The sequence below is a fragment of the Larus michahellis genome, chromosome 2, assembly GCF_964199755.1.
Source record: "Larus michahellis chromosome 2, bLarMic1.1, whole genome shotgun sequence".
Lineage (NCBI taxonomy): Eukaryota > Metazoa > Chordata > Aves > Charadriiformes > Laridae > Larus > Larus michahellis.
Window position 1 is genome coordinate 34,848,282 of NC_133897.1, and position 15,341 is coordinate 34,863,622.

The 15,341-nt window shown below is 37.3% G+C and overlaps 1 protein-coding gene across 2 annotated transcripts in view; it reads left to right on the forward strand.

Annotated features, from left to right (window-relative positions):
* The window catches only part of ITGB8 (integrin subunit beta 8), a 48,242-nt gene that overhangs the window by 17,260 nt on the left and 15,641 nt on the right, over window positions 1-15,341 (forward strand). Inside the window, exons 3-8 of one of the 2 annotated variants that reach the window (XM_074574825.1) lie at window positions 324-498; window positions 3,428-3,605; window positions 5,149-5,314; window positions 8,039-8,197; window positions 13,117-13,212; window positions 13,305-13,394. In XM_074574825.1, coding sequence (XP_074430926.1) covers window positions 324-498; window positions 3,428-3,605; window positions 5,149-5,314; window positions 8,039-8,197; window positions 13,117-13,212; window positions 13,305-13,394 — 864 coding nt within the window. Of the gene's footprint in view, window positions 1-323; window positions 499-3,358; window positions 3,606-5,148; window positions 5,315-8,038; window positions 8,198-13,116; window positions 13,213-13,304; window positions 13,395-15,341 lie in introns of both variants that reach the window. The other variant, XM_074574824.1, reaches the window with a different exon arrangement.

Consider the following 15,341-nt stretch of genomic DNA (forward strand, 5'->3'; position numbering starts at 1 on the left):
GACATAGTGACAGTACATGGTTTCCTTTTTCTCCAAAGTCAGCTTGTTCAGATTGTGCAAGATCCTCTTTCTCATACAAAAGTTTTGTCCTTTGTAGAAAAAAGTCATTGTGGCTCTTAGGTTTACGTTCTAATGTAAATATTTGTCATTGCACTTATTAAAAACATATGGCTTCCATGAACTCATTCTACAATTTATGCAATTATAGTAGCATAGTTTATTGTTTCAAAGTCTATTATTTTGTTTTTCTCTTTCCTTTGAAGATATTACAGTTGTTTTTTTCAGCTCAGATTGTTTTGTACTTTTTGTCTCTTATAAAACAGGATTTCATGGCCGATGCAACACAGAAAGGACGCTGTGACACTGTTTTCAACTTAATGAAAAGAGGCTGTCAATCAGATTTTGTGGAAAATCCCACAGTTCATGTTAAAATACCCAGTGACCATGAAACAAATACACAAGTGACACCAGGAAAAGTTTCAGTCCAGCTGCGTCCAGGTTGGGTTGTCTCTAACACATTGATATTATAGTCAATTTAAACTAAATAAAGTACTACTCAGTACAGATATTTTGTGAAGAAGCCACTGGAATAATTATTTTAAAGAATGGTGCTATAACTTTATATCATAGGACTATGATGATTCAAGTACGGTCTTCAGCAAGAAGTGTTTCTGTCAAACACAGCTGAAGGTCAGAATAATGCAAGTAGTAAATGGAAAAGAAAAAATGCAAGTAGTTAGTCTTTTCTGTTTTCTGTTGTGGTTTCTTTGTTCTTTTTCTTTAGCCACTTACACAAATAGTTTTCCCTTACATGCATATAAACTGAATTCCTTACTGAACGTAAATCGGGCTAGAATTCCTAAATTCATGATTTGATAAGCTTCTTAATTATTTGGTTACTTTTAAGTGCATTGACTAGACAAGTATGAAGACATCAAAGCCAATATATAAGAAAGGACTGGATTCCTAAAGGACACTTAGGTATATTCACTGCCTAACATTTCATTTATAAAATGTGAGACACTTGGCCCTGATAAAATCTGCAAGTCCTTTTATGGATCTGAGATTTTCTAGTACATCTCTATTTGCCCTCAACTGAACTCGAGTTAAATCAATGTGTGTTCTCTGTCTCTAAAATAGCTGTAGCTAACAGCAGAAGTGGAAGGTGATACAAAGGGGTGCGGGGTATGTTTCCTATCATAAAATTTAACTTATTTCTTTCTTTTGCAAACTATAGTTGGAGAAAGAAATATGTCATTTAAGAGGGATCAGTCTTTGGTAGAAAAACTTAAAGTGAATAGGAAAAGTATCTTGCTGATCTTCACTGTATAAAAGAGAATTTTCTGTCAATTATAGGGGAAAAAGGAAGGGTCTGCATGGGTGTAAAACACAAAGGAACTCTGGTTTTCAGTCTTTATAATAATAAAACTGAGAAAGCAACATCAGCACTTCTCCTTTCCTCACTCTCTTTCCAAATAAATGACAGATACTCTGCTTTGCACTGAGAAATGGTCTCAGGAGCTGAGGTAGCTCTAGAAGTGGTTGTAATCACATTTACTTCCAAAGGCATACTGGATTCACAGAAAAGACTTAATTTTCTAAATTTTGGTTTAATGAACCTTTTTGCCAGCAAATAGTGAAATTAAATTTGGGGTTCCGTATGCTTTGTGGAAGTTCTTGCATCAGGGAGGCAGAAGAATGAAATTCTGAGGGCTCCAGAATAATAACTTTTGATATATAGGCATCCTGCCCTTATTCTATTCCCCAGGGAAATAAACAGATATACAGCTATAGTTGTGCCTCAAAACAGAAATTTGATACAGTATAATCATGCAGACAAAGATGTTTTTTGTTTTGATACTGTTTTTTTTTGTCATTGTTTACATATACCCAACTGTCAGGATTTACATGGGAAAAAATAAAAGCTGCACTCAGCAGCTTGCCATATGCAAACTGGAAACCTGCAAGGGTCATTTACAAAAAGTCATTCAATTTACACTGGCAAAGAGGAAACACATAAATTACAGCACACTGAAATTCTGGTTTTTTTGTGCAAGACCTGATACAGACAAATCCTGACATTTTCAGGTGGATTACGTTCAAAGGCCACTGGAAGGAAGTACTTCGCATGTTTAACTTTTCTGGGTCAGATCTTTGTTATGTGTACCTTAATTATGCTATCTAGCAATGTCATATGCATCAGTAAATGTCATTAACAGATAAGTCACATTTCAGGTGGGGTTTCTTTAGGGAATCTATTTTTGTATGTGTTTGGATAGCTTTTATTGAAAACCTGCCTAATTCTTCTATAATGTCTCCCTTCCTCCTGTCCTTTGCTGTATTGCATAATACTGAATTACATTCTGCCCTCATCATGGAAAGATCTTCCTCCCTCATTTCTTTGTGAGCTCACACTTTGAGTGACGTAGAATAAAGAACAATTTGAAGTCATGCATTACTGTACCTATGCTGCCCATACTCCAGTCACTTCACTCTTTTTGCTGGCTTTGCAGAGTATTTGGCAAGCAAAAATGTAGGGACTATTTTTAGTGGCTGCCAAAGCATTAACATTTTTATTACATATGAGAACGTGATGGGGTTCTGTAGGAGAGACAGACATTCATCATCCTGAAATAAAAGATGAGTTCTGTTTTGTATACACCAAAAGATGGATTTTTTTAATATTAAAACCTGGGTTTTTTTTTAATATTTTGATCCTACTGAGTTTTTTCATCGAATCTTTGGAAATAGATTGGTATAAACTTGAAGCATAATTTACATGAGTTTTTCAGGCTGTGCTGTCTGTATGGTACACATGAAGTTTTCGACTCATATGACAAACTGTTTGCAGGATACACTATGCCGTTAATTTCAGAGTGTGCAGGTAGTTAGAAGAGACCTTAAAATTAAAAAATTGCTGAACAGAAAATTGATTCTGTTTTACCTTAAACCAGGACACACTTACATACTTAGAAGTGTCAACCTTGAAGTGACTGACCACAATTTGTATGCAGATCTGTGTCCTTAGTGAGTCATAACTGCTTTTGGTGTAGTGCCAAAGGGATTGCATAACCAGGAATTTAAAAGAAAATGGGGAGAAGGAAGAATTTTACAATAAATTGCACAGTGCTCTTGCAAGAAAAAAAAAAACACAACAAGATGTTTTATAAAGAGACCCTTTATAGCTTATTTTTGAACGATGCTTCAAGGTTTCATTTACTCTTGGGAGGTTTTCTTGTTTGTTTTTCTGTTTGCTGACACAAACAACTTTGTGCTGAGGTTGCTACAAAGATAAACATATTTTTAAGAGTGTCCATTCAAAAATAGTAAATAAACTGATTTGTTTCCTTTGAATCAGGAAGTGAAGCAAACTTTATGTTAAAAGTTCGTCCTCTAGAGAAATACCCTGTGGATCTTTATTATTTAGTTGATGTCTCAGCCTCTATGCACAACAATATAGAAAAACTAAACTCCGTTGGATTTGCTTTATCTAAAAAGATGGAGAATATTTCTCTTGATTTTCGACTTGGATTTGGATCCTATGTGGATAAAACTGTGTCACCCTATATCAGCATTCATCCAGGTAGAATCCATAACCAATGCAGGTACGTAGTCTTTGCATATCTACTCTACCACTGAAAAATTATTTAATTACACAAATATGCATTATGAATGTTTATTTTTAAACCTCTTCAGAACCTGTCTTTGTTTCATTATAACTTGATTTGCCAACAAAGTTCATAAGAAAATGCTGACAATTATTATACAATGATTACTTATGAAATGTCTGGGGAGTGACTTCAGAAAAAATGTGCTGTATTTTCTTTAGCAAAACAAGCCAAACAACATGCTGCTTTTGCATATTTGACTATGTTCTGCACTCAATTTTATAGCGCACTGTTGTGTTCTTAGTTATTTTGGATATATGTTGCCTAGATTCATCACAAATCTTTGTACTTTCTGACCTAGGCCTTCTCTTCTGGTGTCTGGTTGTGTATTCATTAACTCTTTTCTTAAAACTATTTTTGTTGATGTGATGCAGTTTCTTTCAGCTCATTTAATGTACAAAAGCGATCCTCTGATCTAATTCCACAGTTGTAATACGAAGGAACTCCCATTTTAAATAAGAAAGGTGTTCTGGCTTGCATTTCCTTTTTCATACCATGTCTTTTATACCTTGCGTTCAACACTTACTTAAAGTGAGGGATCACTTCCAAAACCCTCCGGAGAACGATTATTCACAATAAATTCCGATCTGTATAAACCATAATACTTGGAAAAGTGAAGATTATCTGTTCATACCTTCTTGCTTGTTGTTATCTTTCCTGGGAATACATGATCCAAAGTTCTATGAAGTCCATAAGCATCTTTTTTTGATTTCAGCGGTTTTTGAATTGGGCACTAGTAGGGGAATTTATTAGATAGATATAAATGTTTATGTATACAGCAATCATCTAAACTGTCTATATAGCGAGTGGAGATTAATTAGCACTTCTAGGACACTATTCTTTTTGCCTAAAAGTAGACATCTGGAGAGGTATTAATCCTTACAGTGCCGGTTTCTCTTCATTGACTGCCAGCTGAGTTGGGGGCGGGCAGGTTGTAGTCTGGATGCCTACACTGTATGCAACAGAAGTGAGCTGAAACCTGCTCGGCATCTCTGAATCAGGGGAGCACTTCAGCTTCTGCCATAAATGGGTCGCAGAGCAACGACTTGTATAAGTGCTGTGGCATTAGCTTACTTATATCAAACTTCATGCTTTCTCCCTTATGCATGATTTCAAAAAGTATCATTTAGAACTAAGATGTTACTGAAAATGGAGTTTCCCGTCCTTTTAATCACCTGTCACTAATCTCAACATTAATTTCATGTACATTTACTTACTGCTAGTAGGTGTACGAAGTTAGATTTTATTTTAGTTTTGATCCAGTAGCCTGTGTATTGAGCTGTTAAAGAATCTTAATGTTGCAGTGCGATAACCCCTTCTCAGGATAATGAAAAGCAAAGCTGTACCGCTCCATAGACGTTCCAAAAGGGATCATATACTCTCAGAATTTTATGGGTTAATAGGGATGTGGTATTTACATCTCCTTCAAATGGAAAATATGGAATGTCTTAGATTTCTGTTTTGTTTTGTTTTTGTACAGTGATTATAATTTAGATTGTATGCCTCCTCACGGTTATATTCACGTGCTATCCCTGACTGACAATATAGCAGAATTCAAAAATGCAGTGAATAAACAAAAAATTTCTGGGAATATTGATACACCTGAAGGGGGTTTTGATGCAATGCTCCAAGCAGCTGTGTGCCAGGTAAGGAGCTTATTAACAAAACACTAAATAGAAGTTCAGACATGGATATATATGTATAGGTACAACGGCACTCAGTGTTACTGAATTCAAAATGTCAGTTCTAGGACTGATAATAGTAAGATTTCTTCCTCCTTTTGCATTATTTCCCCCTTAGCTATACATATCTGTTTCCCGTTGAAACTGAAAAAGATCATAAGGATATATTTTTCAGTATTGGTTAATGATGTCCTTCAAATTCTGGCTGTGACCAGCCTAACCAACATAGCATGGACGATGAAAGCAACTGCTTCTTGCTTGAAACAACACATGTATTAATTTCGGTCGATTTCAAAAAAAGTTTCAAAATATTAAAGCCCTCTTTGTGTTCCTAAGTGAAGACGCCATTTGACATTTCTTCTACTTAAGAATGTATTTGACAATTGAAGGTTGAGTTACATTTCTGCTTGTGTAGATAAAGAAAACAAACGCACTCCAATGTTATCTCGGCTTTTAAAGAATCTATATCAAAAACAATACAAATGAATTAAAAAATAACTTTTTTATATCAATAAAATTTCATCAGCATCTCTCCCATGCAGAAGAGGATGGAAAAGATCTCCATCAGTGGTTCCCAAGCTATAGGCATATTTAATAATAAGAATTTGTTTCTTCTGAAGGGCTATTTTGCATGTTTTTCTTCTATGCATAGTACTGCAATAGAAAGTTGGCTGATTCATGGGTTTGCTAACGCTCTACAAGATACTCTTTCTGGTCCTCTTAAAGAAAGTATTGTAACTCCTGTCCAAATCACATCTGTGTTCCACATCACATGTGTTTCTCATCTCTTGGGATGATGTCAGGGCAATTCTTTTATCTTGTCCATCTTCATATTCTTTTGTTTTTGAGCAGTAGAATAAGTCAAGGACAAAAAGTAATCCAAACTATGCTAAAAATTAATAGTTTGGACCAATTTTATTTTCAAATTTTGATGAGCTGTAAAACAGGTGAATAAAAGCCACTCTTCATAGACACCGTGATCACAGCTGTTATAAAAAAATTATTCTGGAGCTTTGGAAAAATTCTTTAAAATTCGGTGTTTCTCATTGGACACATTCCACACTTAAGACATGTGAACTGTAGAATAATATATGCTTCCGAAAACAATAGAATGGAAACATTCATGAGAACGAGGAGGCTTTCCTGCTAATTGAATTGTGAACCAAAATGGATGAGAACAATGTGCAATTCATAACAACCATCATGAACTCTGATTTACATTAATGTTCACTCATTTTGCCTACAACAGAACTTTATAACGTGCTGCATCTTGCTTTAACCAATACATCCCTGTTGCAAGCAGTAGCAGGTTAGGGCATGAAGCACTTTAAAATTTTGGTTGCTGTGACGTATGTAGGTAGGAGTCTTGAGGCGACAAAGTGAAATGATGGAGTCTTAGGAGCAAGAAGTTTCTACGGTGCTGGAGGAGAATTTGGGACTATTAAGATAAAACCTGTTTATAAATAAAACTTAAAATACCCCTTCTTTAGGGGAATGCTGTCTAGGATTGTCTGAGAGAGGCTGATGCCTAACGTGTAAGCTGGAAAAGAGACCACACCTCTCTGTATTTATTATCCCTACTGTTATGGGATACTTAATCCCCATTCAGAGCTAGCAGGGAATGAACCTGAGAAGGGAGGTAAATCGCTCTCTGCAAGGCGAAGAAAGGAAGATAGACAGTAAGTCACAAAGCCTGGCTAAGTACATGGACTGTATTGCAGGTGCACATTTCACATGAGATGAAAGATACCTGGTAGTGTTAAGGGCAAGTAGGTAGAGATGAGACAGCGTTGTAGAAAGGGAAGCAAGGAAAGGGAAAAAAGGCATAAAAAATGAATTAATGAAGAAGAAGATGTAATAATTGGGAGGGGAAATAAGGAAAAAGATTATGAGGCAATTCATGCGTGCCTCTAAAGTTTGATTTAAAGCAGCCGTTTATTCCTTGCAGGGAAATAAATGTTATGGAAATATAAATTGGCACCTAACCCAATTTAGATATAAGTTTGCCCTGCTACCTCCTTGGCATCACTGAATTCCTAAAACATATTTAATTCACCCTTGCAGATGCCACTTTGCTATTAATCCCTTAAAATAGTGGATAGATGTAGTATTTTGCTGCATAATAAGGAATTTCTCAACTTGCAAGTGCATGAAGACACTCAAATTTTAGTGTATTGATTTGTTGATCATATGCCAATGTCCTTTCTGGAAAGCTGTGTAGGAAAAAGAAATTATGGAATTATGAGAATATAAGGTGAATAAATAAAAAGTAAAAATAGAAGAGGGCACCAAATACCAATACAAATGAATGCATATTTATCAGTTGTAGTGCTTTTTGGATCCCAAAGAATTTTACAAATGCTATGCATTTGCATACACACACGACATGGCAGCTGTTACCCAAGCCCACTATATAATGCATAACTTGTGTATATTTTGAGAGATCTTCCTCTAAAAAACAAAGTGGTAACTGGATCTCTAACTCGCAGTGGTAGTTTTCAGACGTAGTACATGATATATTATTTCCACACAAAATGCTTTAAATAGGCTGCTTTAAACTCAGTGCTGCTAAGCAGTGTAATATCTGAAAGTAGACTTCCACATTAATTTTTCATTTTGTTATTTATTATTTTAGAAAATAGGTAGTTCCTGCTTTCTTATGCTTAATTTTGGTTGGTTTCTTTTTAGAGCCATATTGGATGGCGTAAAGAAGCGAAGCGACTGCTTCTTGTGATGACAGATCAAACTTCCCACCTGGCCCTTGATAGTAAATTAGCGGGGATCGTAATTCCCCATGATGGAAACTGTCATTTGAAAGATAATGTGTACGTCAAAGCTACGAGTATGGTAAGGTATATGTCATAGATTCTGTGTTCAGAGAAGCAGTGTAAAACTGTGTAAAGGAGGTTTTTAGGTTGCTGCCAAAGCGTTGCTTTTATTTCAGTTATTAGAATAGTATTTTTCCAGGTAGGCAAGTCGTGAAATGACGAATTAATCACCTGGAAATGCTGACATTCTTTTTGTCTGGGATAAAGTATTTTGGAGTCTGGGACAACAATGCACAGCAGAGGAGGATGTGTTGCTGAGTTTGATGTGTTTTTTTATTACCACCTCATACAAATCACACACATTCTGTATAAAATATAAGTAGGAAGTGTCTAGCATGGTATTTTGCACACAAAGAAGCTGGTAATACGTAAGAATTGCACAATCCTGTTTATAAGGCAAAGGTAGTGGTCATGGTTTATGGTCAGAAGATGGAGAGATGCATTGATTGATTGAGAAGGCTTGGTAAAACAGAAGATGTACAACAGCAATGAGCTGATTCAACCATGATGGACTAGAAAATATTCTTGTGCCACAAAGCTTTGCTGTGGTAATGGAGCATGAAATACATTTGAATCTCACAGTATAAAGCCAGTGTGTGGTAATACATACCTGTGCAAAAAGTTGCATCAGATCCGCTGTAGCAAAATAATACCCCTTCAGCTGACATTCTTAGCTTTCCAAGTAATTTCTTCAAGAATATATAAAGTAGTCATGAGTGACTGAAGAAAGGAATTTTTTTGCTAAGATTTGTAATTTTTAATTGCTTTGGCTATTTCCTTAAATAAATATGAATCATTTCTTTAAGAAACATGAATCACTGCTTAATTGCCCTGTATTCACCAGAAAACAGAAATATGAACTGTGGTATCATTAGAGCATATTACAGTTTTAGCGCTAGCTGCAATTAGTTAAAGTATATAGCCTGTGTTCAAGCCAGCAATGTGCTGGTGAAGTCAGTGAGGGCTACGTGTAAGTCAGGCTAGACCTGAATTCAATCCCAGCAACTGGTATTTACGAGGATGGTGGGCCAGCAGAAAGTGGCTGCTGTATGATGTGTGATCATGAAATACAGGAGGTTTCTGGGAATCAGTGGGTGTTCAGGACCTTGTAGAGCAGAGGAGGGAGCTGAGCATGTGCTAACAGGAAGGTTGTTTGGATTTCCGATTATCTGATGTTCTTGCATTCATATACTCCCTCTGTCACCTCTTGGATATTCCCTCACAGATGTCAGGATTATTTATTTCTCTGTAGCCAGTCTGTTCAGTTTCAGTATTTCTACAGTGTCCCTGGGATAAAAACAACCCCTTCCTTTATTCTACTTAAAGCAAACAATCCTGAAACTTTTCTTTCCCAAAGCAGAACGTACTTACAGACTATGGTGTCCCTATCTCTCTTTTTCTTTCTTTCTCCTCCCCCGCCAGTTTCAGTGCTATAAATGAGAGGAATTTTGCTCTGCTTATTAACAATTGATGAAGGTAAAAATCTTATTCTGGTGTGCAGGATTCCTTTCGTAATAAAGATATTGTCTTTTTTAGAAAAAAAAAAAATTAATCTCTAAGGAACTATGACAGATTGATGGCTGACTGAAGAAAGTGTTTTCTGGATTCTGGGCTGAAAGATGATGATTTTACTGTCCCATATAGAATAAGAAATCTCCCAGATTATTGCAATTGATGCCTTTTGTGAAATAAGGTGGTCTTTTTAGCTACCCAAATGAAATGACCTTGAAAGATGCTTAGATCTGTGGTGGCACATTTTGGTTGGCCCCTGTGTTTTCTAGCCCATATCTTTTTCAACCACGGGCTAGTTCTTGCATGCCCACGCGTAATAGTGGGCATGCACTTAGTCATAGAAAAGGGGTAGAACGGAAATCTTTCCCAGCATTGGATATTTTCTGGAGTAGATTTGACATGATAACACAATAGTGTCTGTAAGGGTAGGTGTACTGGTTTCCTGCTTTTTTTTCTTCTCAGTGGTATATAGCCTGTGATTATTTTTGTCATAGAGATCCATAAGGAAACTTCAAATGAACAAGTAAAATGGGGGGGGGGGGAAGGCTATTTGATATTTAAATGAAATGTCAAGAAAGGCTGTCAGCTTTTTAAAAATTATATCATCTGAAACATATTTTTGCTTTTTTTTTTCCTTATCAATGCAATTTTGTTGTGCTGTGCTAAATTGAAGAGCTGTCTGTAATCACATTGTTTTCCTACTTTGATTCTTAGCTTCTGGTAGTCTTGGGAAGATTGCATTTTGGCATATATTTATTTCCTCCTTGTGCCAGTTAAGAGGACTTTGCTTTATTTATTGGCAGAAGCTTAACCTTTAGATCAGGAGTCTTTCCAGTTAGTCACTTTTCTGCCTGTTTCTTTCTAACTTTTGCTAAGCAGTCACACAGAGGCCAGCAAAAAAGCATAAGGCAGGAAAGAAATCTAGTCCATTTTAATTAGATCTGTGCTTGGTTAACTCCCTTTCTGAAATACTTACCATCTGTATTAATTATCTTCTCAGCTTAACACAGTAGGTTAAAATAATAAAATGAATGATGTGATTGGAACCAGAAAGATGATCTAAAATGAAAGTACATTCGCCTGAGCAGTAGTGGGAAGAGATAAGATAAAAAAACATAAAGTACAGCAAGGTTTTTACAGCAAGCAAAATGAGGCTCCATGAGTGACCAACCGTTCCTTATGTCACCTCTTTACATGCTTAAAATGAAAAAGATAGTGTGAGTCTATGGACGCTTTTTTTTAAAAAAAGTCTCTTCTAATAAAAACAATTTCTTTATTTCTAATCTGAAGTGAGACTTTAATGTACTACTAACTCAGCTGGACACTAGTGAGTTTGAGCTGGCAAGTATACTTGTAAGCAGACTTGGTAGTTGGGGATCTAGTCCCTGCAGCCCTTGCACATCATCTTGCATGTCATCTCTTGACTTCAGTAAGCTCCATCTGAATAAGTTTTTGTTTCACGAGGGCTTGGAAACCCATTTCTGATACCACTGATCCCAGAGTTTTGCCCTTAGTTGCAGAGATGCTGAAGGGCCACTTTGCTGGAATTCAGACAAGTCATGTGTTAAGCAGAAGACTTGACCACCACCTCGTGATGTCTCAACACTACCCCCATCTTTCACACATTTATAGTGCAGGAGGTATTTACAGAATGTCTGGCTTCACTCGCCTGTGTCCTGGGACCACTTAGTGTGTCTGTGTTCTGCCAGCCAGTTGCCTGTGGCCTGTAGGGCTGTGCAGCACAATGGAGGCCCCACCACTGTGGTCTGTGGTCATAGAGAAGGCAGGAGGCTGTAGTACTGTGTTGCAGGCTACTGAGAATGGCAGCAAAGCCACTGCTGCTGCACTTCACCCACAACTGCTGTGTAGTGGGATGCATGCTTACTGGACCCTTGCATGTGGCACACTCCCCAGCTGCAGCTGTAAGAAGGTCCATTTATTGCTGCCTTTCATCACTTATCTTAAGGAATATAATCTCTTATCAAAGGGTAGAAAAGATGAGAGAGGCCTGGACCCTGGCTAAGATCAAACCACAGCAAGAAACTCCTTTGTTCTTTCTATATGAGGCGCTTTATAATGGTGCGATATGATGGAAAATGGATTTTGCCCCCTTGCATAACTTTGTCTCAGCTGTCTTGGCATTCAGATTGCTGTTAGGAGAGCAGTTGACTTGCGGGTTGCCTTGAGTAACAAGTGGCACTCTGTGGAGAAATGAATTGTGCCAGGAAACAGAGTGTGTTAGTGCAAAAGAGAGACAATATGGGGCAGATGGTAAAAAAGATCAGGAAGAGAAAGACAGCAGAAGTATAAGGGGGAAAGACATTGAAGGACCTGACGTAAATGGAGGTGTCCAGATGAAATCTCTGTAAGGGGAAACACAGGTCAAAGCCCTAGTCACTTCTCTATGTTTATTCATCAAATTAAAGTGTTGAATTTGCTTCTTGAGAAGTATTCACAGATGTATGGTAAATAAGCAGTGCCTTTCAGATACAGTTGGTTTTAGAGTATTGGAGCTGGAGGGATTTCACATAGCCCAGGTGTACAAAGCCCTCTGGGACAACACAGACACCCTTGTGCTTCCCCAGATCTTCGATGAAGGGATAGCAACACACCTCTTGTTCTCAAATCCATGTCAGATCTCTCAATGAGAAGTGTAGAAGGGCAGGTCACTGGCAGAGGGCATGCTGTCATAGGTACTTCACCAAATAGAGCAATGTCATTACTGGGGAGAGAAGTGAAACTTCTTCAAGCACAAGCATGGTTAAAAAAATGTAGCAGGTCATCGCGGTGCAGGCTGGAAGCATCACTTCTAAGGCAGGTCTTGGACATACAAAGGAGAAAGCTGTCAGCCGTAAGTAAGATTTGTAGAGAATACTGACATTGCTAGAATCTGACCCAGTGGCGGCATTTAGCTGATGTGTCTGATCCCTGGTGCCAAAATACACATTTCTGAGAAAGAAAACCTTTAATTACTCACCTTGCTGTTCCCAAAAGCACACCTTATCTTGGTGTCCTCATGTTGTACTTCCTGACTTTTGCACAAGAACCCACTTGTCATTTTCAGGAATCTTGTTATTCTTCTAGATGGACCATGGACAACATCATATCCATATTTCTTAAGCATTTCTTAAGCAGACTCAAACAAACTAAATCGTACTGTATGAGTTAGGCCTCCCACCGTGTAGCACCCCTGCATAGTTGGCAACAGATAAGCCTGTCACAGTCTGGCTGATGCCCTGATGACTTTTTTTTCATAATCTGTTTATTTGGTTGGTCCCACTTCCCTTTGGATGTAGGCCTAGCATTGCTCTGTGCATTTAGAAATAAGGATTGGGGTGGTTTTGAAATCCTGTATTGCATCATGTGTGAAATACAAGGTTTTTCCCTGCTAATTTGCAGTCTTCTCTTTTGTGTTGTATTTTGCAGGAGCATCCGTCTCTTGGGCAGCTCTCTGAAAAACTGATTGACAATAACATCAATGTTATTTTTGCAGTTCAAGGAAGCCAGTTCCATTGGTATAAAGTAGGTTAGAAACCTGATTTCTTTTTCCAATTTTGAAAGCACAATATTTATATTAAAAATTAAAACTGCATAAATGATTGTATTTTTTGTAGGATCTGTTACCTCTATTGCCTGGTACTGTTGCAAGACAGATAGAATCACAAGCAGCAAATCTCAATGATTTGGTGGTAGAAGCCTATCAGGTATGATGACAGTGACAATGTTGTATGCCATATTTGTAGGGGTATTTTTCACCTTTCATAACCTCAATTTAGAATTTCCAGGATCTTGGCTTCTATCTGAAGTCCATGAGGATAAGTTCCCTACTTTTCTGAATGTCCAGGTTGCTGGGTGACACTATCCCACAATAGTTCTCAAATTCCCAGGCTGTTGGTGTCTCAAAGGCAAGAGCTAGCACTGGTTCCTTTCTGAGGACGCTTCTAAATATGCTGTTTGATTCTCTGCACCTGTTGCTATGTAACTTCAAAAGAAATGTCTGACTTATTTGAATTTTGGCATCTCAGATCTTTAGTTACAGACCAGACACCATTGTCTAGGCACCATATAAATTCCGAGCAAAAAGATAGTGCAGTATCTAGAGGGTTTTACAGCGTAATTCTTAGAAAATGGACAACAAGTGGGAATTTAGAAGGAGGTAGTTTTACAACATTGGGTATAGTGGGAAGCGGGATTTACACTGCACAAAGCAGTGTAATGACTCAGGGTTTTGAGGCATGGCAGTGAGGAAGAGTTTTGATAGAGATTTGTGAGAGAACAATGGAAATGGCTTTGTGAACTCTTTCCTGGAGTTCTCAACTGAAAGTAATAGTATGGGAAAGAGAAAGTAATAGTATGGTAAAGAGCATAAAGTTGTTTTCCACACATGATTGACAGAGAATGGCAGCTTGAAAGTGGAAATTGGCATCTTGATAGCGAATGAAAGATAGCCTGGTAAGAGGGGGCATAAACAGCTTTGAAAATGAAGCCAAGTAGTGTACATTTGATGTACTAGAGCATCGGGAGCAGCATCAAAATTAACGTCATGGGTTAGATGGCTGAATGCTGTTAAGGTGTGCAAGTTACACAAACATGCAAGTTCCCAAAGTTGAAAATTCAGTTATAAACTATATGCAAGGTTTCAGGATATATCACATTATTTTTGATCAGTTGTACATGGGAGGCTGAATTTATCCATTGTACTAGGTTAATCGTCCAAATAGGGCTATTTGCTTTCAGAAAATTGGCTATAATGAAGAGGGAAGTCCCATGTCTGTTCCTAGTCAATAGCATGGGTTTGTGCACGTTTTCCTCACTGTCATGCTGGAAATGTGCAGAAGGCAAAGACATTCAAAAGCAGAGAAGATTAGGTGGAATCAAATTGCAGAGAAATTCTCACTATATTGTACTTTCTGTTATAAAATTGAGAAATCTAATTTTGAATATGGAGGTTTGCAGAAAATTGCTGGCAAAAAATTTTGTAGATCATAGTCCTTTTGTGTGCCACTTTTACACTGTCCATCCTAGATTGTGTCCCGTTTTTTAGAGCACAGTGCAGGGCAAACATTCAAGGAGAGGAAACAAAAATTTACAAAATAATGATTTAGTTCAATGAAAGATTCTGTGGGACTTTCCTGCTCCAGCCACCCCCAGTTTGCTCTTGCCTTATTTTCATTTTTTACACAGTATCTTCCTTCCCATCCTAAACTTCATTGGATTTGATACTTTGAGATTTTTATCATACTTTTAGGGGCTTGTAATATACAAACACACAGTGAACAGGGCTTGAATGTTTTGCTTTCTTGAAAGCAAAAGTACTTAGATAAGAAAATAAATTTAGCGTTGATGTTTGATGACAGTGGGCCTCTTGCACTCTTGTTCTAAGCAGGGAAACCTTAGGCTTATTTGTGGAAAACCCTGGCTGAAAATCCCTGGCTAAAAAGCCAAAGATGAGTCACTAATTTTCAAAAAGTTACTAAGATAAACATGTGTTTAGATTCATGTAATTAAATTTCCATTTGTAGCAGTAAAAATACCCACTGAACTAATTTTTTATATACTAATATGCCAGGAATTTTAATAATCTCTTTGTGCAATTTTCAGCTTGTCGGTTTGTACAGCTTTAATAAATTTTTACAAATTTTTAAAAATTT